The sequence below is a fragment of the Dipodomys spectabilis genome, unplaced genomic scaffold, assembly GCF_019054845.1.
Source record: "Dipodomys spectabilis isolate Male_0828 unplaced genomic scaffold, ASM1905484v1 ptg000067l, whole genome shotgun sequence".
NCBI lineage: Eukaryota > Metazoa > Chordata > Mammalia > Rodentia > Heteromyidae > Dipodomys > Dipodomys spectabilis.
The window spans coordinates 1,969,254-1,994,309 of record NW_024870744.1 but is presented as its reverse complement, the minus strand read 5'-3'; the positions used below and the strand labels follow the sequence as shown (position 1 = coordinate 1,994,309).

General features: G+C 53.6%; 1 protein-coding gene across 2 annotated transcripts in view; it reads left to right on the top strand.

Moving 5' to 3' along the window:
- The first annotated feature begins 5,536 nt into the window (after positions 1–5,536).
- Sh2d3c (SH2 domain containing 3C) overlaps positions 5,537–25,056 on the top strand; it is a 36,203-nt gene continuing 16,683 nt past the window's right edge. Inside the window, exons 1-3 of one of the 2 annotated variants that reach the window (XM_042681133.1) lie at positions 5,537–5,682; positions 7,387–7,855; positions 19,914–19,953. In XM_042681133.1, the coding sequence (XP_042537067.1) occupies positions 5,646–5,682; positions 7,387–7,855; positions 19,914–19,953 (546 nt within the window). In that variant the 5' untranslated portion in view covers positions 5,537–5,645. Of the gene's footprint in view, positions 5,683–7,386; positions 7,856–9,609; positions 9,697–19,913; positions 19,954–25,056 lie in introns of those variants that run through there. The other variant, XM_042681134.1, reaches the window with a different exon arrangement.

Below are 25,056 nucleotides of genomic sequence, written 5' to 3'. Positions count from 1 at the left end.
GCCTCCGCCGGGCTGCGCGGGGCGGCAGGCGGGGGGGCGGCTCCCGAGCCGCGGCCTGGGGGCTCCCTGGCCGGGCCCGTGCCCGGGGTAGCCGGGCAAGGGGGCCAGACGAGAAGAGCCGAAGAGGAGACGGCCGGAGAGCCCGGGAGGGGGCGCGTTATAAAGGGGGAGGTGCCCGGCCTCGCCCTCCCCTCCCCCTCCGCCCGCCCCTCCCGCCTCCTCCCACTCCCCGCGGCCGCACCTGCCGCCGCCGCTGCCGCCGCCGCCGCCGCCGCCGCCCTCCCGCTCGCTGTCCGCCGGCCGCCCTCGACGCGTCACCGCCCGCGGCCCCTCCTCCGCCTTCGGAGGTGGGGCCCGTGCTCGACACCTGACTGCGGCCGCCCCGCCGCGTGCCTCAGTTTACCCCCCTCCCTGCTCCCCCCAGAGCCTGCTGCCTCCAGAGCTACGAGAGTGCTTTCCCAGCCCCCAGAGGCGAAGGCCAGAAGCGCCCGGGGAGCGGCCTTCGGCCCTGGGAGGAGAGCACGGCCCCCCGCCGCCGCCGCCTCCGCGGGCCCCCGCCACCCGCCGTTGACATGGCAACAGACGGCCGCCAGGGGGCGCGGCGACACTGGAGGCGGAGAAGGAGCCGAGCTCCGGCCTTGTTGCTCTGGATCCCGGGTTCTTGGGGAGGCGGGGGCGAGATCCCTCCGTGGCTGAGCTGCACCAGGTCGGTCGTCGCAAAATTAAGGGGCATTGGTTCCGCACTTCGTTGTACTAAGGAAGTTTCTGGGTGTCCTTCTGAATCCTGAATCAACAGCCCCCACGGGCGGGACCACCAACCCATTTTACAGAAGACGTAGAAAGGGAGGTCGTTTGTCCAAGGTCACACAGTGACTAGGCTGGGTTTCTGGTGTGAGAAAGTTGATCATGACTGCATCTTATTTCCCAAGCCCCTCCTGCCTTCAGAGCTGGGCTCGCCGGATCCATCTGTACCCTTGCTTATCTGGAGGAAGCCTTCTGGTTTGCGCCCATCTTGGCTGAGACGCTTCCTCCTAAGAGATAGACATGGCTCAGATGACCCAGGCAACTCAAGAGGCCCTGGTCTGGGGAAGGCCCCTACAGAGGAGGTTCTAGAGTACCCTTCCTGAGAGTTTAAGGCAGCTAAGCCATATGCCAGGGTGTGAACTGGGGCCAGTTTCTTGACTGCATTACTTAGAAGCAAAAGAAGCTGGGTGTGACCAGTGCCAGTAATCCCATCATGTGGGAGGCGGAGGCAGTGGGATCAGGAGTTGGAGACCAGTTTGGGCTACATAGCAAGAAGCAGAGAGGCTGTTGCCTAAATCAGGGGTAGGAAGGGAGAAAATCATTTTAGTAATTACAACTTAAAGGAAAATAAATGGTCCCAACCCTACACTTAGCTCTTTATGGGAATTATCTCAACTGTCACTCAGACGTGTGAGGTGGGCAGTACTACCACTTCTACTGTGTCCTTAAGGACCCTGACACTCAGAGGTGACATCACCTGCCACACTGGTATTTAAGACAGGTCAATCTGGCACAAACCCCAAATATTTCCCTATCAAGACCCGGTTGAACCAGGTTACAGTCCCAAGGCCCAGGGTGCCAATGTGAGATATAGGAGGTAACAGTAGCATTGTAATTCTGTCCTGGGCTATCCTAGTCCTATCAGACTTTAGACTAGGGCTGGGACACCTGCTGGGTTCCCATGAACACTTCCAAGTCACATCCTGTGGGCAGAGGCCTTAGCAGCTCCCCATGATGTTGTCACCTCCACCCCAACATCCCTGACCTGAAACCTGACAACTGCCAATCACTTCCCTTCAGTGTCTTGGGCTCTAGTCATTCCCTGGGGGTAAGGTAGGGGTGATCAGTTTCCTAGGGTGGGAGCTTTGACTACTTAGTTCTCCTCATCAAGGGCAGAGAATGGCTGGGGGATGACCAGAGCCCTGTCCCTCCATGGAAACTGCCCCCACCCCCAGCTCCCTCCACCTCTTCATCCTCTCCCTGCAACTTCACAGGAGGTTATTATTGGGGCGGAGTAACAGAAGAGGAAGCATGCTCAGAGCAGAGAAGTGGCCTGGCTGAAAGCCAGAGAGGAAGCCTTGGAGTTGGGATTCAGAGCTAGGTCTCCTTGCTTTCAAAGTACATCATTCTACTAAGCCAGCAAGACCAACCCAGAAAAAGCATGGAGCCTAATGGCTCCTGTAGAGCATGGGACCAGAAGGGTGAGCAGAGAGACCCACCAAGAAGCTGGGGCTCTGTTTGGATGACATAAGACACAGATGAATGAAACAAAACAATGCTTTCAGTAGGAACACATTTCACTGCTACAAGATCACAGGAAGGAGGTAGTATGTGCTTAAAGAGGTGACAGGACTTGTTCAAGGTCATATAGGAGAGGCCTGAACTTAGGTTGACCGGGACCCAGTCCTTGATAGTACCTGCTTACCCACAGAACCCCTCTTCTTCCCCTCCACAGCCCTCTTCCCTCAGTGGCTCTATGTGAGTCAAATGTCTGGGATGGAGGTAAGAAATCATAGCAGCCAGCTGTTAATGGCTCATGCCTATGATCCTAACTATCCTGGAGGCTGAGATCTGAGGATCATGGTTCAGAGCCAGCCCAGGCAGGGAAGTCCCTGAGATTCTTATCTTCAATTAACCAATTAACCCCCAAAAAGCCAGAAGTAGAGCTGTGGCTCAAGTAGTAGAGCCCTAGCCTTGAGCACAAAAGCTCAGGGATAGTGCTCAGGCCCTGAACTCCAGGACCAGTACACACACACACACACACACACACCAGGACCAATACATACACACATACACACACACACTGAACTCAAGCTCCAGGACCAGTACACACACACACACACACACACACACACACACACACACACACACACACACACACACACACACACACACACCAGCAGGAACTGGGGCACTGGTGGCTCATGCCTGTAATTTTAGTTACAAAAGACTGAGATCTGAGGGTTGCAGTTCAAAGCCAGTCCAAGCAGAAGAGCTCAGGGACAGTGCCAGGCCCTGAATTCAAGCCCCATGACCAGCAAAAAAAAAAAACAGTAGAATTTTGGGGGGAATCTTAGCTCAAGCTGTCACTGGGGGAACTTGAAGGAGGCAGAAGACCAAGGGAATGGAGGAGAATGTGGCATTTGTGGCAAGTCTCATCTGGGTAGAGGTCCTAGTCCTCCAGAGGAGAGAAGGAAAGCACTCGGTTGGTATTCACGGCTGCAGCATGCCGGCTGGCCTCCAGCCACAAGCTAAGGAGGGCCTGGGGGACAGCCACCCGCCAGGCGGTCTCCAACCACACTTGTAACGGCCACTCAAGGAGGCACAATGGGGCTCTGAGCTCAGTGGAGCTACTACACTGAGCCCCATTCATTCTCCTAGGGACTCCAGCAACTGCTCTGGCACCCTGGCCAACAGCAGGCCCAGCTGGAAGGCTTATAAGGCACCACCGCGACACAACCTCTTGGTAGCTAGCATTCCCAGGCCCCTCACACCATGTTTTTGCTCACCAGGGTTTCCCTGGCATGGCCCAGTGTGCCAAGGCCAACGGCTCACCCTTCAACCACAGAACCAGGGCTTGCTGAGCCTTACCCTTCCCATGAGCTGACCCTACTTTACAGATGAAGAAACTGAGGCCCAAAGAAACATGCTGTATAGCCAGTTGCAAGGTAGCCTGGCTAGGAAGCCACCACTGGTCACCAAGTCACACTGGAACTGTGTTCCTGGAAAAAAGCCAAGGACCCCCTCCTCTGTCTTCCACTAGGGAGACCCCAGGCTCTCACCAGGCTGTAAGCTCCCAAAAGTTGTGACACTTGGTTGTCTGCCTTGTCTCTGTTCAACTAGGGACTCAGTTTCCTCAGCTGTTAAATGGGGGCAGTGTCAGATCAGTTGTGTGGATTCAGATGACCACCAGTACATTCTCAAGGTCCATCACCCTAAAGGTCATGATCCACAAACATCATTCTCTTAGGGCCTTGGGTTTTTCTCTTTGCTCCATCAGAAGATTTATCTGGACCCTTCCCTCCCCCTCAAGGAACATCATCACAGAATGAGCACCTCAGGCACTACAGCTGGACAGGTGACCTGACTTTTTGTGTCATTTTCATGGAGAGTGCAGGAAAGATGCCATCTGACTTTTTTTTTTGTCAGTCATGGGGCTTGAACTCTGGGCCTGGGTACTGTCCCTCAGCTCAAGGCGAGCGTTCTACCACTTGAACCACAGCACCACTTTGGTTTTCTGGTGGTTAAATGGAGATAAGAGTTTCATGGACTTTCCTGCCCTGGCTGGTTTGGAACCGCAATCCTCAGATCTCATCCTCCTGAGTAGCTAGGATTACAGGTGTGAGCTACCAACATCTGGCTTCCATCTGACTTTGAGGCCCTCCCTCACAGCTCCACAGCCAACCTGAGGCAGGATGAAATGCCAGATCTGCAGCTGAAGGTGTGGTTTCGTGGAAGAGTGCTTGTCTAGCTTGGGCAAGGCCTTGGGCTCAAACCCAAGTGACAGAGGGGAGGGGGGAGAGGATTTCACACCTCTGCAGGTTTGCTGCACACTTTGTATTGTCTCCATTGTAGAGATTCAGAGACTGAGGCTTCAGCTGTGGAAATACTTTATCAGCAGCACACTGCACTGGATGTGAGTCTCCTCGTCTTATGGCCCACGCTGCACATGTGCTAGTACCCTGTGCATGGTTTGTACATGGGAAGTTGCATTTGTGTATCTGTCCTGCCCACATAAATGCATAGACACACACACACACACACACACACACACACACACACACACACACACACACACACACACTCTTTCGGGGCAAAAAGTCACCAGCTGTGTGGAAAGGAATATGGAAGGGTGAGTTGTAATCCAGCCTTTACCACCAACCTGCCATGTGACCTTAACAACTCCCCCCCAGTTCTCTGTGCCTCAGTTTCTCCATTTCTGTCCAATGAGTGTGATAGGTCTATCACCTCTCTACTACCTTATCAGGCACCCATTCCTCACAGGCTCTGCTTAGTGCCCTGGCCCCTGTGAGATGGGCCCAGCATGCACTCCCTGATCACAGAGAGGAAACTGAGGCTCAGGGGAGCAAGTTTTCCAGCAGAAGTGATCAGCCAAGATTCAAACTTGGAGCTGAGTGACCAGAGCCCACAGGCCTGTACTCTCATCTCTGCTACCAGTCTGTCTCCCAGGTACTGAGTCCTAGAATAAACCACTCTCACATAAGCCTGCCCCTTGGTTTCCCAGCCCCTGGGCCAGACCCCCGACAGCTGTTGGCAAGTCCCTACGACCCCCGGCCCAGTGGGCTCCATTCCCAGAACCTGTGGTTTTGTTCTCCCAGGCCTTCAAGGTCCCATGGGCTTGTGGTCTGCCCACTGCCCCTGCTGCTGGGCCCGGGAGGCCCTCGGGGGCTGAACTCCGGAGGCCCCAGCCCCCGCCCCCTGTGGAGAGGGTGAGAGGGTGGGGCCGTGAGAGTTTGGCTGGTTTAAAAATACACAGAGGAAGCCAGCAAGAGGGTAAGAGAAAGGGGAAGGGGTGGTGAGAAAGATACTTCAATCTTGATGTCCACAAGCCCCAAGCAGCCCCATGCCAGCTGGCCGGGGGCTTTGTGCAAGTCGCCAAGATGACAGAGGGACCCAAGAAGACCAGCAGAAAGTTCAGTGAGTGTAGCTGTTTGGCATCTGGTTCTTTATTGCTGTCTGGTTTCTGTTTCTCTGTCCATCACTGGCTCCCCTCACAGAGTTGCTCTTGCCATGTGCCCGCACTCTACCCAGGGTCTCTGTCTCTCTTCCTCTGGCCAGGTGGGTCCTCTTCTCTGGCTTCTTAATGTCACTACTCGTCTGTCTCGTCCACTACATCTTGAGCTCTCCCCAGCCTCCCTGCTAGGCACAGGCAGATCGATCACACAGCCTGTTCCCAGACCTGGGTTCACGCTGGATCTCAGAAGGATATCTTAGGAGCTAGGGGGAATTGGAGGAATTGTGTTGTAGGGTCTGCCTTGTGTTCTCAGCCACAGTGAGACCAGAAGCTATTAGAACTAGACACTCCTTCCTCGTTGTTTCCCCAGGTGGGAAATTAGACAGTACTCAGTAGGGTGGGAGTGGGTGACAGTGAGATATGGATGAAAATAGACTTTCCTAAAGCCTCCCGGGCTAAGGAGCAGGGTTCAATCCCAGGTCCCGGACTCTTATTTCCCTCTCTGATCCCATCACTCTTTCCTCCAGATCTCTAGTGTTCATGAGATCATGGTCAATAGAAGTCAGCGGCCCCCCTGCTGGTCACTAACAGAATCTCTGCTCAAGGCAGGTTGTCTAGGACCAGGGCACTGATTGATAGTGCTGGTAGCTAAGACCAGGTTGGGGGGGGGGGGGAGGGGATTGGCAGGGCCAGGAAGAAAGCACCGGGACACTGCTCCCACCTCCAGCCTCAGCCATAGCCTGTGTGGCCCTGCGCAAGTCCTTTCCTCTCTCTGAGCCTCAGTTTCCATCATTGTCAAATGGCTAGCATGGGTGTGAGGAACTGAGGAGCTGGAGGAAGCCCAAAGTGAAAAAGGCTGGAGAGGTTTTTTGTGTGTGTGTGTGTGTTTGTTTTTGTTTTTTGGCAATCTGGAGGCTCTAAGGAAGGAGCTGCTGCTACTGAGAGGAAGAACAGTCCCACAGCTGGGGGCAGGGAGGAGTGACCTCACAGCTCATGCACCCCCGCGGAAATGGGGAGATGGTATCACCCCAGCTCTGAAACTGTGGTCTCAGCTGACAGGAAGGAGAAAACCACAGACAGAGGTCAGAGACCCTCAGGCTAGAGAGGCTCTCACCCACCCCAAGGCACTCAAAGACTGACTGGACACCCCTCGCCTCCCCAATAAGCCTACATGCCCACACACCCCTATCCCCCCCCAACATGCTTTATGCCAATTGTGTCTAAATTTAAATCTCAAGTTCCTCATCTGGAAAATAGGGAAGAAGTCATGCCTATAGTGTGTTTGATGAATGCAGAAACATTGTCACTGTCATAGTCAATTTTGCTACTAAAATATTCTATGTGCAGGTTTCCATGTGAGATCTGTTATTTACATCTTCAATCCTGCTGCTGCCCATGGAGGTGTACTGATGAGAAAAGTACTCAGATCAAGTAACCAGCCTAAAGAACAGGAATGCATGTCCAGGGCTCTGTCTCCAAAGCTGCCAGCTTATTCCACTTCTAGGAGCTGTTTAGAGAGCAATTAGAAGGGATGTCGGTGAATCGTCCCCCCCCTCCCCTCCCACTGTCCTCAGTGGACCCTCACTGAGCAAAACTCTCAGGTACTGTTTATTGTATGGCTGCACCCATGCTCATTAATTCTTTTACTTCCCCTTCCTCCTTGCTAGAGTTCTTCAAGTTCAAAGGCTTTGGGAGTCTCTCCAATCTCCCTCGGTCCTTCACTCTGAGACGGTCTTCAGCTTCTGTCAGTGCCCAATCCCATCAGGAACCTGACATCTTTGAAGCCACACAGGATGACATGGTCCCCAAGAGCCCTTCAGCCTATGCTCGCTCCAGCGACATGTACAGCCACATGGGCACCATGCCTCGCCTCCACAGTAAGAAGACTCGGGGCCAACAGGCTGTCCAGAAGACCCAGGAGGTGAGCCCTGAGCCCCAGCTGGTATTTCAAGGTCTGCCTGACTCACCAGACATGGAGAGACCCAAGGAGGTGGTGGCTGGGGCTAAGGCCACCTTGGAAAACACCCCAGAAGTGAGATCCAACCCTTCAGCAATGGAAGTGAGAAAGTCTAAGGACCTCACAGCAGATGCAGACATAAAGGAGGAGAGAACCCCAGAGAATATTTCTCCAGAAAGGTAGGTACCACCAGGAACATGGGAGGGAGCATGCAGGGATGATGGCTTCAGCCTCCTGCCAATGCAGCCCCACCCCAAAACCCCAACACAAACATCTGGGCTAAAACAAAAAGCAGTTACAGGCTGGGAAGGTGGCTCAGTGGTAGAGTGCTTGCCTTGCATGCATGAGGCCCTGGGTTTGATTCCTCCGCACCACATAAGCAGAAAAGGCCAGAAATGGCGCTGTGGCTCAAGTGGTAGAGCACTAGCCCTGAGCTGAACAGCTAAGGGACAGCACTCAGGCCCAGAATTCAGCCCCCACAACCAACCAAGAACTTACCCCAGCCAGGCACTGGGAGAAACCTTCACTGGTAACTAATTTTTCAGAAGAAAACTAGGAAGGAGATACTACTGCTACTACTGTTTCTCTATGACAGATGAGGAAACTGAGATTGGGGAGGGGAAGCCATGGGGCCCCATCAGGCTGCACATCCTTCAAGTGACAAAGCTAGGATCTGAAGTGTTGTCAGTCTGACTCACAGTGCTGGTAGCCTCCAGTCAGGATGCCATCGAACTGCGATTTGAGCAGGAATCTGCTTGTCTCTAGCCACATTGTACCTACCACCTTCTACATACACCCCAGGGCTGGCTGTGTACCTTATACCCCTCTGCCAAACCAAGGGAAACTCAGAGCCCAACCCACTCAGTCAGGAGTGTTTGTGGAAATAAAGAAGCTAGTGCCATATGAGTCAAAGGAATCCCAGGGCCAGATCTGGGCCTGCCTTAATAGCTTTTTCCTTGGGATGATACTAAGCATAGCCTCTGTGTGCTGAGCTATGTAGCTGATCTAAACACTCCCCCACCTCCCACTCCCACAGCCTGTCATCCCTCTCTCCCTCAGTGGAGAGACAGCACCTTGTGAAGCGGCTGACAGTATCCAGGTGAGACCTTGCCTCTCACTAGCCACATTGACTATGTGTACGTCTGTGCCCTCTCTAAACGGCACAGTGACAGTACTTGCAGGGTGTGGTGAGGACTTAGGACTAACTCATCTGAAAAATCTTCACACGGTGACGTCTGGCACACTGCAAGCACTCTGTAAATGGGAGTGCTATTTTTTTTTTTTTGGTCGGTAGTGGGGCTTGAACTCTGGGCCTGGGCACGGTCCCTCAGCTTTTCAGCTCAAGGCAAGCACTCTACCTTACAGCGCCACTTCCAGTTTTCTAGTGGTTTTATTGGAGATAAGAGTCTCGAGGATTTTCCTGCCCAGGCTGGCTTTGAACCGGGATCCTCAGATTTCAGCCACTGGCGCCCAGCTGGGAGTGCTATTTTTATGAATAATTAAACTAAATCTTTTCCATCATCACTGGCTGCCCGAGACTGCCTTCTTCTCATTCTGACGTAGAAGAGCAAGGATTTTCATCAGGAAAGAAGGCCTGACAGGTCCAGGGATACTCTAAGTCACCCCAGGTCGGATTCTTCCCTGGGGAGCCTGGCGCCTCCCACCAAGAACGCTGATTGGTTTTCGGGAGCGGGGCGGGGCAGGGCGTGTTCAGGGGGCGTGGCTCTTCCGGGAGGGGCGGGCCTGAATGGGTGTGTGCTCAGATGGGGGCGTTTCCTCTTATGTCCTGTGCAGTGACGGACGGGAGGGGGCGTGGCTAGAGAGGAAGTGGGTGGGGCGTGTCCTTCCCGCTGGGGCTGAACGTAGAGCTAGGCGATCAGGCCCCGCCCCCGGAGTGCTTCCCTAGGCTCCGCGGCTCAGTGGCCTGAGAAAGGCGGGAGCCACTGGACTGAGGAGGTTCCTCGGCTGTAGGCACCATGACTGCAGTGGGCCGAAGGTGCCCCGCCCTGGGGCCCCGAGGGTGAGTGACCACACTGGGTCTGGGAGGGCCAGCGGGGCTGGATGGGGGCTAAAATGGTCTGACAGGGAGGTCCACCTCCCTGGGGCTGATGACAGTCCTGGGTATGGGTTTAGCATCTTAGTCTTTTCCATGGTGGCTTAGAGTGCAGCTGTGTTCACTGCCCTATCCTCAACCAGGCTGAGCATCTGCTCATCTACTTAACCAGCAGCTCTGAGCGGGGCGGTGCCTTTATCATCCAATTTTTATACAAGGAAAGAAATGTTTGCTTTCTAGTTTGACACAGCTGATGGAAACCAGAACTAGGATTTGGTTCCACCTTCCCAGCATGTGGTCGTTCTTTCCTCCAGGGCTAGGGGTTCTGAAAATGAGTTGAGAAACTTTGAAAATGCCAGGTATAAGGCCTAGCTCAAGCCTTTCCCCCTCCCTGATCCTGGAGGTGCCTTTGGCATCAGATCTGGCCTGGAGCTGGCTAAAGAAATGGAGAGACTCTTCTCCCCATTACCCAGAGCATCCAGGGGTTACAGGAGCAGGGTTAGCAAGTGCCCTCTTGGTGCCCTGTGATCCAGCATCCCACCTGCCTCCAGGGATTGTTAAAGTTTTCTCCCAGGAGTCCTGGAACTTCAGCCCTGTGTCTGGGTGTCTGTGTGCCTGCTTGCCTGTGTGATTTCAGACTAGCCCTGCTGCACGATGGGCCTCTGAATCCCCAGTAGCTCACATAAGTCTAAAATGTTCTCAGAAGATTCATCCAACTTGTGAAAGAGGGCAGTGGGAGAATTGCCACTGGGCAAGGTGGGGGGCAGACCCCTTCCCTTCCTAAGTGTCCAGAGAGAGCAGCTGAAGCCAAGGGAGATGGTATCCCTCCCCCACCCCTGGGAGGCAGGGTGCACCTGGAGCAGAGGAAGGAAGGGGAAGAGGTGAGGCTGCAGGAGTTTCCTGGAGCCTGGACCCTGTTGAGATCATGGATAAGCGGGGAGGAGGGGCCATCTTCTTCAGCCTAGCCTTTCCCCCACTGCCCAGGGACCACAGCCTTCTGTAGGGAAGCAATAGCATGTCCCTGAGAGTCCTGGTCCCCACCCCCAGCCCAAGTTACACCCAAGGAGGCAAAACTCAGGGAGTAAGGGAGTCTCAACATAACCCATTCACACAGGAACTGTCAGGCCAGAATGCACCACAGAATGTTACTGCGTTTCACTAGCATGGAGGCTGAGGCTGAGGGGAAAAGGGACTTTCCTGGGGTCATAGATAGAGCCAGATTTGTTCCCAACACTGACAAACTCCTAAGCTCAAGATCTCAGCATCAGGTCACATCCCTCCCCTCCCCCACCCCCTTCCAAGTAGGTAGGTATTGGGCTTCAACCCAGGGCATGAGCACTGTCCCTTAGCTTTTTCACTTGAGTAACAGCCCCACTTCTGGCTTTTTGCTGGTTAATTGGAGATTAATAGTCTCATGAACTCTTCTGCCCCAGATTGCTTTGAATTGTTATCCTTAGATCTCAGCCTCCTGAGTAACTAGGATTACAAGTGTGAGCCACTAGTTGCTGGCAACATGTTTTCTTTTGCAAGAGGAAATCTCAATACTTTTTCTCCTAGTACTTCATTATTTATCTTTCTGTGTTTTTTTTTTTTTTTGGTGCCTGTTCTGGGGCTTGAACTCAGGGCCTGAATGCTGTCTCTGTGGGTTTTTTTTGTTTGTTTTTGCTCAAGGCTAACTCTCTACCACTGGAGCCACAGCTCTACTTCCAGCTTTTTTGGTAGTTAAGTGGAGATAAGAGTCTCAGACTTTCCTGACCAGGTTGCCTTTGAACCATGATCCTCAGATCTCAGCCTTCTGAGTAGCTAGAATTATAGACATGAGCCACTGGTGCCTGGCTGTCATTATTTATTTGCCTACTTTTTGTAAGTACTGGGGTTCACCCTCAGGGCTTTTTGTTTGGTTAACTTGTTCAGCCGGCACTCTACCACTGGAGCCACATATCTAACACTGCTTTTTGTTGTTGTTGTTGTTGTTGGTCCTGGGGCTTGGACTCAGGGCCTGGGTGTTGTCTCTGAGTCTCTTTGTGCTCAAGGCTAGTGCTCTACCACTGGAACCACAGCACTACTTCTGTCTTTTTGGAGTAGTTTATTGGAGATAAGAGTCTCACAGACTTTCTTGCATGGGCTGGCTTTGAACCACAACCCTCAGATCTCAGATCTCAGCCTCCTAAGTAGCTAGATTACAGGCACGAGCCACCTGCACCCGAGCCACCTGCACCCGGCTCCAACACAGCTTTTTGCTAGTTATTTTTGCTGGAGACAAAGTCTCACAAACTTTTCTGCCCAGGATAGCCTTGAGCCATGATCCTATGGATCTTGCTTGGCTTTGTGAGTAGTTTGGATTGTAAGCGTGGCCACTGGTGCCCAGCTTTTATCATTATTTCAAATGACTTTTTATAATGCTCTGGAAAATAGCAGGAACACACATTACAGATTATGCTATTGAAGTCCTTATGCCATCAGCTGAATTAGTATTCATTCATTTTCATATTTACTGAAGTATACCCACAACCTAGACCTGTCCCAAGCTCTAGGAACACAGCAGATTAGTCCTTTTTTTTTTTTTTCTTGTCAGTACTGGACTTGAACTCAAAGCCTCATGCTTTCACTTGGCTTTTTCACTCAAGCCTGGTGTTCTACCACTTAAGTCACAGCTCCACTGGCTGCTTGCTGGTAATGTGGAGATGAGTCTCAAGGATTTGTCTTCCTGGGCTGGCTTCAATCCTTGCTCCTCAGGATTTCAGCCTCCTGAATAGCTAGGATTACAAGCATGAGCCAATGGCAACAAAGCCAGCCTGTTTAAAGCCCCCCTTCCAGAGTGGGAGAAACACATGGTAATCCAGGGAGATGAGTGATATTGGAAACTACTGAGAGGAAGGGGCAGAAATTAGAGGATCAAATGAAGGGGCAGAAATTAGAGGATCAGGACTGGGAAGGTGGCTCAGTGGTAGAGCGCTTGCCTTGCATGCCTGAGGCCCTGGGTTCGATTCCTCAGCACCACATAAGCAAAAAAGAAAAAAGCCAGAAGTGGCGCTTGGCTCAGGTGGTAGGGTGCTAGCCTTAAGCTGAAGAGCTCAGGGACAGCACCCAGGCCCAGAGTTCAGGCCCCACAACTGGACCCCCCCCCAAAAAAAAAAAGAAATTAGAGGATCACACATGGTTCAAGGCCAGTCTGGGCATAAAAATTCGTGAGATTCCAGCTGGGAATGTGGCTTAGTGGTACTATGCATGAAGCCCTGGGCTCGATTCCTCATTACCACATAAACAGAAAAAGTTAGAAGTGGTGCTGGGGCTCAAGTGGTAGAGCTACAGAGAGGCTCAGGGACAGAGCCCAGGCCCTGAGTTCAAGCCTCAGGACTGGCAAAAACAAAAAACAAAAAAAAACATGATATTCCATCTCAACCACTGGATGGGCACTGTGGTGCATGCCTGTCATCTTTAGCAATGTGGGAAGCACAAGTAAGAGGCTCACAGCCCAGGTCAGCCTGGACATAAAGTCATAAAGTGAGACTCTACCTTGAAAATAATCAAGGCAAAAGGGGCTGGGGCCATGGTTTAGGCAGTAGAGCACCTGTCTAGCAAGTGTGAAGTCCTGAGTTCAGTCCCCATCACCACTAAATATACCTATTTCTCAAATAAGGGTATTGGTCTTGGGGGAAAGGGTTAGTGATGGCTATGTAGGAAGATTAGTCAGTAACAAAGTCTCAGTGAGAAACTGACCTTTGAACAAAGGAGAGGAAGGAGCAAACCTTCTGGGCTCTCTGGGAAAGGGTGGACAAGGCTAAAGGAACAACATGTGCTAAGGTCCTGTGGTGGAAACATTTTTGACATGTTTGATGAACAGCAGAGACCAGAGTGGCTGGGGCAGAAGAAGAGGGGAGAAAGGGGAGGAGAAGACAGGAAGGAAATGGGTTTCAGGTAATGTATAACAAGGCCCTGGCTTTGACTCGTCGAGATGGGCACCATGGCTGCCTCTAGCCCCTCTGCTCCACTCAGAGACCTATACCTCCGGCCCACCACCAAGGGTTTGGAAGGAAACTGAGCCTGAAACCAGTTGCCACCCTAAAAGAGAGCCGGGGCCAAGACATCCCCCTCCTCATTTCCTTTTGGAATGTTGATTCTGATCCAAGAATTCCCAGCTCTCCCCAGAGTCCCACGACCCTCTCGGCCCTGCAGAATGACGTCAGCTGCCGGGCATCTGGTAGCGATTACCCACCGGTGAGGGGGTTGCATTGGGCCCCGGCAGCCTCCTTGGGCTCTAGGCAGCTGGTCCTTGTCTTGTGAAGGGGCCCAGCTGCTTCTGGCTCTCATTTCCTGTGGAGACTTTCTCACAGTCCCCGAGACCCCCGGACGCCTTGGGCTGTGGGAACGAGGCTGGCTTGGGAACGATGGGCTGTTCCCCCCATGGCCCCACCTCCCCCATCCCCCATACTTCACAGGACCCTGTGTGCAGGCTACTTGGACCTGTGTGGGGTGAGGGCTGGGCCTAAGGGGGTCAGCTACCTCAGCAGCTCAGATACCCTGTGTTTGTGCCACTAACGGGATGATGGCTGCATCTGCTTCACGGGGGCCTGGTGAGGCCTGGCTGTGGTGGCAAGAGCGAGGCTCTTCCCGAGCCTGCACTGAGAAAGCCCAGAGCCTGGGAGCTGCTTGTGTAATAGGGAGGGAAACTGAGGCCCTCAGGCGGCTCTTGTACAGGGTCCAGCTTCTTACTTCTGGCCTGGAGTATGTTTGGGAGCCCCAGGGTCTTCTGTCTGTCCATGCCATTTCCTCCTCCACATCTTGGTTCTCTGCTCTAGTCGGTGAAGCTTAATTTTTCTTTCCCTCTCCTTCCCCTGTCTTCTTTCTTTCCTTTGCTCCTAATTTCTTCCTCTTCTTCTTCCTCTTCCTCTTCTTCTTTTTCTTCTTCTTCTTCTTCCTCTTCCTCTTCCTCTTCCTCCTCCTCCTCCTCCTCCTCCTCCTCCTCCTCCTCCTCCTCCTCCTGCTCCTCCTCCTCCTGCTCCTGTTCCTCCTCCTTCTTAGTCTTCTATTTTTGTGCTGCTATTGGGGTGTGGACCCAGGGCCAAGATGCTATCCCTTAGCATTTTCACTCAAGGCTGGCGCTCTACCACTTGAACCACAGCTCCACTTCTGGCTGTTTTGTGGTTAATTGGAGAGAAGCGTCTCAGACTTTCCTGCCCAAGCTGGCTTCAAACAGTGATCCTTAGATCTCAGCCTCTTATGTAGCTGGGATTACAGGCGTGAGCTACCAGTGCCTAGCTCTCCTTATTTCCATCCAGGCTAGCCCTGTTCTAGTCCGAGCATCTGTGAGCCTTGGTCCGGCCCCATGCTTCAGTTCACTGCTAGAAAAGTGGGGCCTCTAGCTCTAGCTCACACTGCAAGGATGCCCCCCTTCCTTGGGCTCCTGGATAGCAGGTACTGAGCTCTGAGTCTCAGGGTGCAGTTCTGGTGGGGTCAGCACCCTCATCTCTGTCCTCCTCTGGGCCAGCAGCACCCTTTCCTCCTCCCCAGCTGCGGGGAGGCCTGAGGGTGCCACCCAGTGGAGGGCCGGGCTGTGTCTGGCTTGCTGGCGCCCATCTTAGGGGGCTGGAGAGGGACTGAAGCCCAGAACCTTCCCTGTGGAGACTCCTAGGCTGGGTCTGGGAGGGACTCTCCACGCTGGACCTGAAGCCAAAGGCAGCTGCTGCAGCTGGTGGGAGCCAGAGTGAAGGAGTGGCATCTCGGTTTCCCGGGAGGGGCAGATAGGACGTATCCGCTGGTGGAGGAGCTCCACACGGGGCATGGATCCTTGCACCCTTCCTTGCCACACGAGCGCATGGTGCTCCAGTGCAAGAGGTTCCCCACATACCCATTTCACAGATGCAGAAGTTGAGCCTCAAGAGGAAGTGGGTGGGTGGGGTTGGAGAAAACTGAGAAGCAGGATGCAGAGGCTGGGGTGTCTCTGCTCCAAGTTCTGAGGGGCTGAGAGAGGGCAGACTTGCAGAGGGCAAGGTCATCCCTGTGAAGGAAAGCCAGGAGGGAGCTGGGGAGCCGCGTCTCCCCGCCCCCGCCAAATGTCTTGGAGATACTCAATATGTAGTATCAGTTATCACAGCAAATCAGTTAATTCAAGCAATTAAAGGGGTTGGTTATTTAAATAATTAATGGGGCTGATTAATGAGCCTGAGTTAGCTCAATTGTCACTATTAGTAATTAATTTCAACACTCATATCAGAGGGGAAGTATGTCTTTAAAGTCCATAAAATGAGAAAATAATTAGTTAATTAATGGAGTAGATATTTGAAAATATTTAAATAAATGGTGGCGCCCGTGGCTCATGACTGTAATCCTAGCTACAGGAGGCTGAGATCTGAGGATCACAGTTCCAAGGCAGCCTGGGCAGGAAAGTCTGTGAGACTCTAATCTCCAATTAACCACCAGAAAACCAGAAATGGCATGGTGACTCAAGTGGTAGAGTACTACCCTTGAGCGAGAAAGCTCAGGGATAGTGCTCAGGCCCCTAGTTCAAGCCCCAGGACCAAATTAAATAAATCAATAGATGCTTTGATTCTTAGTTTTGGATCATTACAGGGTAAGGGAGAATGTTCTAGAACTCTCCAAGACAACTGGCAGCTGAAGGCTGAGTAACAATTACTTTGGCCATATGAAACAGAGAAGGGTCTAGGCAGAGGGAATAGTGTCATGTGCAAAGGTCCTGAGAAGTCTGAGAAGGTTCTAGTACAAGGGAACAGTGAGTAGAGAGAGGAGGCCCAAGACAGAAGGATTAGACTTTGTCCTCAGGATGGTTGGGGCTGCTATGAGATTCATTCCCTCAAAGAAAAATGTAGGGGGCTTGGGATAGAGTTCGTGACAGAGAACTCCCTCTTTTTGATCAAGTCTAGCATGCTACCTCTTGAGCCACAGCTCCACTTCTGGCTTTTCTGCTGCTTAATTGGAGATAAGAGTCTCATGGCCCTTCCTGCCTGAGGTGGCTTTGAACCGAGATCCTGAGATCTCAGCCTCCTGAGTAGACAGGCTGAGAGGCGTGATGATGGATTTTAAGTAGTCATGATCACTTTATGTTTGGGCAATCTCCAAGTGCTGCAGATGATGGAAGGTGACTGGATTGAAACTCCCTGGCCTAGACCTCTGCCCTGAACATGCTCATTGGCTCTGGCTACCAGCCATGCTGGCTGCAGAGGCCGGAGTCCCATCCCCAAGGCAGTGCTCCTGCCCCAGAGCCCGAGGGGAAGTGGACAGGAAGCAGAAGGAAGCGCTGGGTGGATCCCAGTGTCCTGGCCAGTGTGTTCCCAGCAATAGGAGGATTTCCGGTCATGAATGTCCGGAAGTGATGGGATAAGACACCTCACCGGGAAGGGTAGATGGAAGGCTCCTCCTCCACCCCACTCCCGCTGCTAGGGGGCCCAGAGGACCCAGAAGACCTTGGAAGTCTACTGTTGCCAGGCTGCAGCTTGAGGGACGAGGATTAGACAGCAGGAAGGCTGCTTATGCCAGAACCAGGAGCAGCTATCAGACAACTTAGCTTCTCAGTGAGGGGCCTCAGGAACTGGAGGAACCTACAACTTTTTACCTAGTTTTGAATATTAAATTCCTGCTGGGCACCGCCTGTGGCTCACACCTGTAATCGTAGCTACTCAGGAGGCTGAGATCTGAGGATCGCGGTTCAAAGCCAGCCCAGGCAGTAAAGTCCAAGAAACTCTGATCTCCAAAAACCACTAGAAAACTGGAAGTGGTGTTGGTTCAAGTGGTAGAGTGCTTGCCTTGAGCTGAAGAGCTGAGGGACAGCACCCAGGCCCAGAGTTCAAGCCCCACAACTGACCAAAAAAAAAAATCCTTCCCTGCCCATTTTGCAGATGGGAAGACAGGCCCTTCCTAGCCAGAGAACAAGGACCATGTGAAGATCTGGGCAAGAATATTGGAAGTGAAAAAATTTAAGTGTGTGCAAAGGCCCTGTGGCAGGCAGGAATGGGTTGGCAGAGGCCAGGGAAGCTGAGGCAGAATGAGGGACAGGGTGATGGAATGAGACACGTTCGAGCATGTGGGACCTTATAGGTTAGGCTACATGGTTTACACCTATTTACTGGCCTAATAGTGGCTCTCCCTTTACTCTCACAAGGGAGAAAAGTTCTGACTTGGATGATAAATTACATTGCAGTAGAGGAGAGTACAAACTTTGTTCTTCAAGAAATGAGAGGGCTGGGGACATGACTCAGTGGTAGAGCAATTACCTTGCACAGCTAGGCTCTGGGATTTGATCCTCAGCACTTGGGGGGAGGATATGGTATCAGTGGCTCACATCTGTAATCCTACTTACTCAGAAAGCTGAGATCTGAGGATCATGGTTCAAAGCCAGCCCAGGCAGAAAGGTCCATGAGACTTTTATCTCCAATTAGCCACAAAAAGCCAGAAGTAGCCAAGTACCGGTGGCTCATGCCTGTAATCCTAGCTACTCAAGAGGCAGAGCTCTAAGGATCTAAGGATTGTGGTTCAAAGCCAGCCCAGACAGGAAAAGCCACGAAACTCTCATCTCCAATAAACCAGCAGCAAACCACAAGTGGCTCAAGTGGTAAAGCACTGGCCTTGAGCTGAAGGACAGCGCCCAGGTCAAGAGTTCAAGCCCCATGACTGACAAAAAAAAAAAGAGCCAGAAGTAGAGCTGTAGCTCAAATGGTAGAGCACTGGCCTTGAACACAAAACCTCAGGGATAGTACCCAGTCCCAGAATGTAAGCCCCAGGACCAGCAAAAAAAGAAAGGAAGGAAAGAAGGAAGAAAGAAAGAAAGAAGGAAAGAGAAAGAAGAGGAAAAAGAAAAAAAAAGGAATTTAAGCCAGATGTGGTAGCACATACCTGTTGTCCCAGCTATACGAGAAGCTGAGAGGGAGGATCACTTGAGCCTAGGAGCTCAAGACCAGCCTGGAAAACATAGCAACAAGACTCTGTCTCAAGAAAAAAAAAAAAAAGGAAGGAATAAACCAGGCTGACACCTGTAATCTTAACTACTTTGGAGGTTGAGATCTGAGGATCTTTGTTAGAAGCCATCCCAGTCAGACAAATCCATGAGACTCTTACCTCCAGTTAGCCAAAAGTCAGAACCAGAGGTGTGGCTCAAGTGGTAGAGTGCCAGCCTTAAGCAAAAGTGCATACAAAACCTTGAGCTCAAGTTCCAGTACCAGCACACACACACACACACACACACACACACACACACACACACACACACACACACACACACACACACACACACACACGCCAAGAGAGATCTGGGTGCCATCTTTGGCTTTGGTTGTAATAAGCTGCTGGGTGTGAGGAGAGGGTGGTGGGAGCTAGCCAGGAAAAGGCTGCCTAGTGCTGCCCCAGAGAAGCAGGGCAGGCTGGGCCAGGGAGGTAGACACAGGAGAAAAGTAGCTGAGATCCATTCTGAAAGGACAGGGGCGGATCTTCTGGTGGACTGGCTATGGCGTGGGAGCCAAGCAGGAGGCACAAGAAGGATGGGGCTGACTTCAGCTGAGCCCCGGGGAAGAGAGAGTGGGAGAATGCACAGCTCTGCTGTACGTGACAAGTGGCAGAGCACCAGGACTGCGCTACTGGGCCGTGGTGTGGAAGGGGTGGGCCAGGTTACATCAGTGGAGAGAGCAGTGATTAAGGCTGTGACTAGGGGCAGTGGCTCCTAGTGGCCCTCATGAGGGAGGGAGGTTGGATTGACAGCCGCCTCCAGCCCTCAGCCAGTGCAGACTCCATCCCTGCCGCCCTGAAGGCAGAGGGAGCTGTGACTAGGTAGGAGCAGGAGCGTGTGCAGGGCGGGGGCAGGGGGCTGAGTCCTCGCCTGGGCCCCCAGTGTTGAGAGTCGGGGGTGTGGGCTGGGAGCAGGGACAGGATCGGAGGGCAGCAGGGAGGAAGGGAAGAACCTGGACAGCATCGCGTCCTGAGCTTGCCGGCTCAGCAGCTGATGCTCCTCACTGTCTGAGTCCTCCACCACTTGAGGAGGTCAAGGCCTCCATTGTTCTTGGCTTTACAGACAGAACGCAGGCTAGGAGAGGTGAGAGCATTTCTCCAGTGATGCATAGCTCTGGGGTAGAGGGCAGCCAGGCTGGTAGACTCCAGGAAGTCCAGGGATGAGGCTTTGGGATGCAGAGGGAGGGGGCAGTGCTAGGACTGGGGACTCACCTCTTTTCTCTTTGTTCCAGAGCTGCTGGAGAGCCTGAGGCTGCTGGAGACTATGTGAAGGTAGGAAGGACTCAAGGGGTTAGGCGTGGGTTAGGGCTCAGAGCCTCATCAGGAGGGGCTGTCCCCAGGGGGACAGGGTCAGGGGTCAGGCAGCACTTGGGTCTGGTTTCATTCTGAGCAGCTTCTTTCCTTGTCTGTTACTGTTCCCTGCTGGCCTCAAGCTCAGACCAGGCCCCACCCACCTGCCAGCAGCTGGGCTGGGAGGGGACAGGAGTGAGGAGCAACTTAGATCTTCAGCATGGTGTATGGGTATGGGGGAGGGGGGGATGTGCACAACACATGCTTATCAAGCTTATTTATTTAAGTTTTAGTGTATTCTCATGGTACTAGAGATTGAACCCAGGTCTAAAAGTCCACTGCTTCAGCCACACGCCAGCCCTTCACTTGTTTGAGACACTACTTCCAAATGAAGTGGGCAGGGGGGGGGGGTTGGCGGGGGGGGGGGGGGGGTGACAGAGCTTGATTTAGTGCTCTACCACTTTGAACCATGGCACTACTTCCATTTTTCTGGTGGTTGGAGATAAGAAACTGTCTGGGCTGGCTTTGAAGTATGATCCTCAGATCTCAGCCTCCTACATAGCTAGGATTACAAGCATGAACCATTGCTGCGCGGCCTAAATGAAGTGTGTTTGATTTAGTGGTAACATTAATAATTCTAAATAACATTTTGAGTATCTGCTATATGGAGGTGTCGTGCTGCTACTGGGCACTGTGTGTGTGTGTGTGTGTGTGTGTGTGTGTGTGTGTGTGTGGCACATGCACGTCAGACCTGGGGCTTGAACTCAGAGCCTAGGTGCTGTCTCTGAGCTTTTTTGCTCAAGGCTAGTGCTCTACAACTTGAGCCACTCTCCAGCCTTAATTAAAGATAAGAGTCTCACAGGACTTTCCTACCTCAGCTGGCTTTAAACTTCAATCCTCAAATCTCAGCCTCTGGAGTAGCTAGGATTATAGATGTGAGCTATCAGCACCTGAGTTTTAGTCCCAGATCTGTGACTGAACTTGGGCTGTGTCCTTCACCTCTCTGAGTCTCAATGTGTGCTCATGTGTCTGAGGACCACCTTGTCTGCAGCAGGGCAGGCTGGCAGGTCTCCTGTCCCCAGGGACATTCATCTCATCACCCTAATTGTTGATGATGATGTGCAAGGCTGCCTCTACTATGGTCAGAGGATAAGAGGCCGTGACTCTCAGCGGGGAGCTGGGAGAAGGCCAAGGAAGGTTTTCTGCAGGAGAAAGCATTGAAGCCAGGCCACTGCAGTCAGCCAGTAAAATATTCCCTGTCACCTCTCCATGAGAGAGCAGCTAGGCAGAGATGGGCTGGAGGGTAGTCCAGGCACAGCCAGTCAGAAGGCAAGCTAGGGGCACCTCAGAAGTCAGCCTGATCCTCCTGAGCTCAGGGGAGGGAGCTTGAGAGACCCAAGCAAGGGGAATGGGACATCAGGGCAAGATTCAGTACCGGGTTTATCCTGGCTGCCTGGCAAGGTAGTGAGACATGTGAGAGGTTGTTAGGTATCTATTTCTCCCTTTAGTTTATGGAGTTTAAAACATGAATATGTGTGTATGTGTGCCAGTACTGGGGCATGAACTTGGCCGGCAGTCTATTACTTAAGCCTCCTGGAAGAAGCCTCTTGGACTTAGGCTGGGAATGTGGCTTAGTTATAAAGTGCTTGCCTAGCATACTTGAAGCCCTGGGTTCGATTCCTCAGTACCACATAAACAGAAAAAGTTGGAAGTGGCACTGTGGCTCAAGTATTAGCCTCTAGCAAAAGAAACTCAGGGACAGTGCCCAGACCCTGAGTTCAAGCCTCAGGACTGGGGAAAAAAAGAAGTCTCTTGGACTTGTCTGCCTGGGTTGACTTTGAATTATGATCCTCAGATCTCAGCCTCCTCAGTAGCTAGGATTACAATGTGTGAGCCACTGAAGCCCAGCTATAAAAAAAAATATGTATGTGTGTGTGTGCACACATGTGCACATGTACGTATGTATGTGCATTCTGGGACTTGAACTCAAACCTAGAGTGCTCTCCTTTAGCTTTTCAAGGCTGGTACTCTACCATTTGAATCACAGCTCTATTTCTGGCTTTTTGTAGATTACTTGGAGATAAGAGTCTCTCAAGACTTTTCCTGCCTCATCTGGCTTCAAAACTTGATCCTCAAATCTCAACTTCCTAAGTAGCTAGGATTACAGGAGCCTGGAAAAATGCTGATTTTTCAAAACATCCTGTAATACTTGCTCACTGGAGCTGATTAAGCAATCCCCAAAGGCTACAGTCAAAGGAATATTAGTTTTATTTTTGAAGCACCCAGTGAAGGGTGGCATTCTCGGGCTTATGAATGTACCTTGGCTGGCTAGAAGGGCTTATCTTGGAAGAGGCAGCTTCTAGAAGACTCCAAAGTTCCCAAGCCATGATACAAATGCTTGGATCTAAAGGCAAGAATTCTAAAATTCCAAGACCATACTCAGGAGCTTCAGGCATATTTACAGAAAATAACAGGGACACCGAAAGGTAGACTCACTTGCCTGAGATCACACAGCCTGAGGGAAGGATTTGGATACCGGTCTGACTGATGTTGAATCAGCAATGATACTCATTGTAGCTATGATTCTAGGATAAAAAAAAAGTCCAGATTTTGAAAAATGGCAACTGCTTACTTGAGCACTTGCTTCATGCTGGTAACAGTCATGCATCAGCTCAGACAGCTCTTCCAAAGTTCTGAAAGGAAAAGCCGGAGGTTGTTTCTCTGCTTAAAATTCCCAGTGGAACTGGGCCCCAGCGGCTCACACCTGTAATCCTAGGCTGGGAGATGAGGATCACTGTTTTAAGCCAGCCCTGGAAGGGCAGGGAAGTCCACAAGACTCATCTCCAACTAACCAACAAAAATGCAAGTGGAGGCCTGGCTTAAGTGGTAGAGTATCAGCCTTGAGCAAAAGAAGCTCAGAGATAACACGCAGGCCCTGAGTTCAAACCCCGGTATTGGTGCACGCCACACACACACACACACACACACACACACACACACACACACACACACACCATATAAATAAAAACAAAAAGTTCTGCAAGGTTCAGCACAGATCTTAGCTGCGTTTTCCAGCTGTGTTCCCTGCCGGTCCAGGGCTCCCTGGGTTGGGGAGACCATGAGTTTAGGGAGAGGCAGATGACCTCAGCATGGGCCCCCAAACCATTGAGCCTGACCTCCTGTCAGCCCAACGCCTTGTTCCTGTGACTCTCCCCGGCCACAGCGGATTCTGCAGAGGCATACAGGGATTTTTCCAGCTTTAGATAAGATTTGACGAAGCTGGGGGCGCTCGGGGGTCCGTGGGCAGCGGGCAGGTGGCGACCCCTGCCCCGGCCCACCTCGGCCCTCCTCAGCCCTAGCTGGGTCCTCGGTCCCGTGCCTGGGCTCCAGGCAGCTGTGCGGTGCGGGGCTGGGCGCGGGAGGAGGGGTTCGGGGGGCGGGGGGCTGGGCGCAGGGGGCGGGGGGCTGGGCGCAGGGGGCGGGCAGAGGGAGGAACAATGGCCCCCTCCCCTCGACGGCGGGAGGGTGGGGTCTCCCCGCCCCGCCTCCGCTCCTCCCCCGACCAGGCGATGAGGTAATCGCGCCGCGGAGAGGCACGCGCCGCCGGTGCCCAGCAGCTCGGTCCCCACGCCCCTGGATCCCCGCGCCCCTGCCCGGCCGGCCGCCCCCCGCGCGCCCCGGGGGCCCCGGCCCCGGCCCCGCCATGACCGAGCGGTGCAGCCTGTGGAGCGCCCTGTCCGCCGCCGCCTGCTGCTTCTACCGCGGCTCCTTCGTGCAGGTGCAGGTGAGGGGCGGCTCCGGGCTGGGACCCTCTGGCCGCAGTGCCCGGGTCTGAGATCCCTGGGATCGCAGCCCCGCGCAGCCCCCCGGGCCTGGCCGGGCCGGGCCGGGGGTGGTGGGCTGAGGCTGGAGGCGGGGTCCCCATCCTCACCTCGGGATGCCCAGATGCCCCGACCCGGGGGCCGGGGTTCGGCCGCCACTCCCCGGAGGCCGGCCCTGGCGGGTCTGGTCTTGCCTCCCGGTCCTCCTCCTCAGGAGGCAGCGGCAGAGCTCGGACGCGGTACTGGGAAGGGGTCCTCCAGCGGGCACTCGGGTCCCGGCGGCTGACCCCGGCAGCCCCGCTCCCCATTGTACCGCGGGGGTCCGAGGCTGAGTGCGGGGGGCGGAACTAGCAAGAGGGTGCTGCGGTGGGGACCAGGGACGCCCCACACCTTGTCCCCTCAAGGTGGGCTTAGGACGCGGGTCCCAACACGGCTGCTGGGCAGCGCCGGACGGCTCGGCGGTGAGGGGGTTAAACGGAAGGGGGCGGAGGGGGCCCGACCCCGCCTCTCCACCAGCAGCTCCCGGGGACGGCTCTGCCTGGGCTCGGGACCCCTAAGGGAGCTCCAGGGAGGTGGCTGGAGACGGGCTGGCGGGAAGGGACCAGGGCTTTGCCCGGGGGTGCCTGCGCCCCCCTCCTCTCTGGCTCCAGGGAGACACGGGTGGGTGGGTGCAGCTCTCTGCGCCCCTCGCTCGCACGCGCTCCTAGCCTGGCTGAATGACAGCCGCCGGCCTCCGAGCGCAGCATCCCCGCGCTGGCCAATCAGGAGCGCGCAGGCTGAGGCGGTGAGGTCATCTCTGGCCAATGGCAGTGCGCGCAGCCCAGGGATGCAGCATCGGAGCCCCAGCCTCCCCGCCCCTCCCCACCAACTCCTGGGAGCCGGGGACCCTGAGGACGAGGGTGAGGTGGAGGGCAGAGGGGCCCCAGGGCTTGCCACCGTCAGGTGTGTGGATTAATCTGGTTCGCCCCCTATTCCTAAATTCTGAACACTGAGGAAAGACTGGAACCACAGCCCAGTCTCCCAGTACTGCTATAGACCCGGCTACTGGGGCCCCGACAGGAAGTGACTGGCTCAAGGTCACACAGTGGCAGATTCTTAGGGCTCTTGGCCTCATCCCCTTGGCCTCCTATCCCTCTAGCTCCAGCATGGAACTGGGGGAAGTTCCCGTTGTGTACTCTTTGTTAAGAAGAACCCCGGGAAACTCTTTTCTAGCTCCTTGTTCGGGGTGTCCCCAGTTTTATTCTTCCCAGGAGCTGAGGAGGAA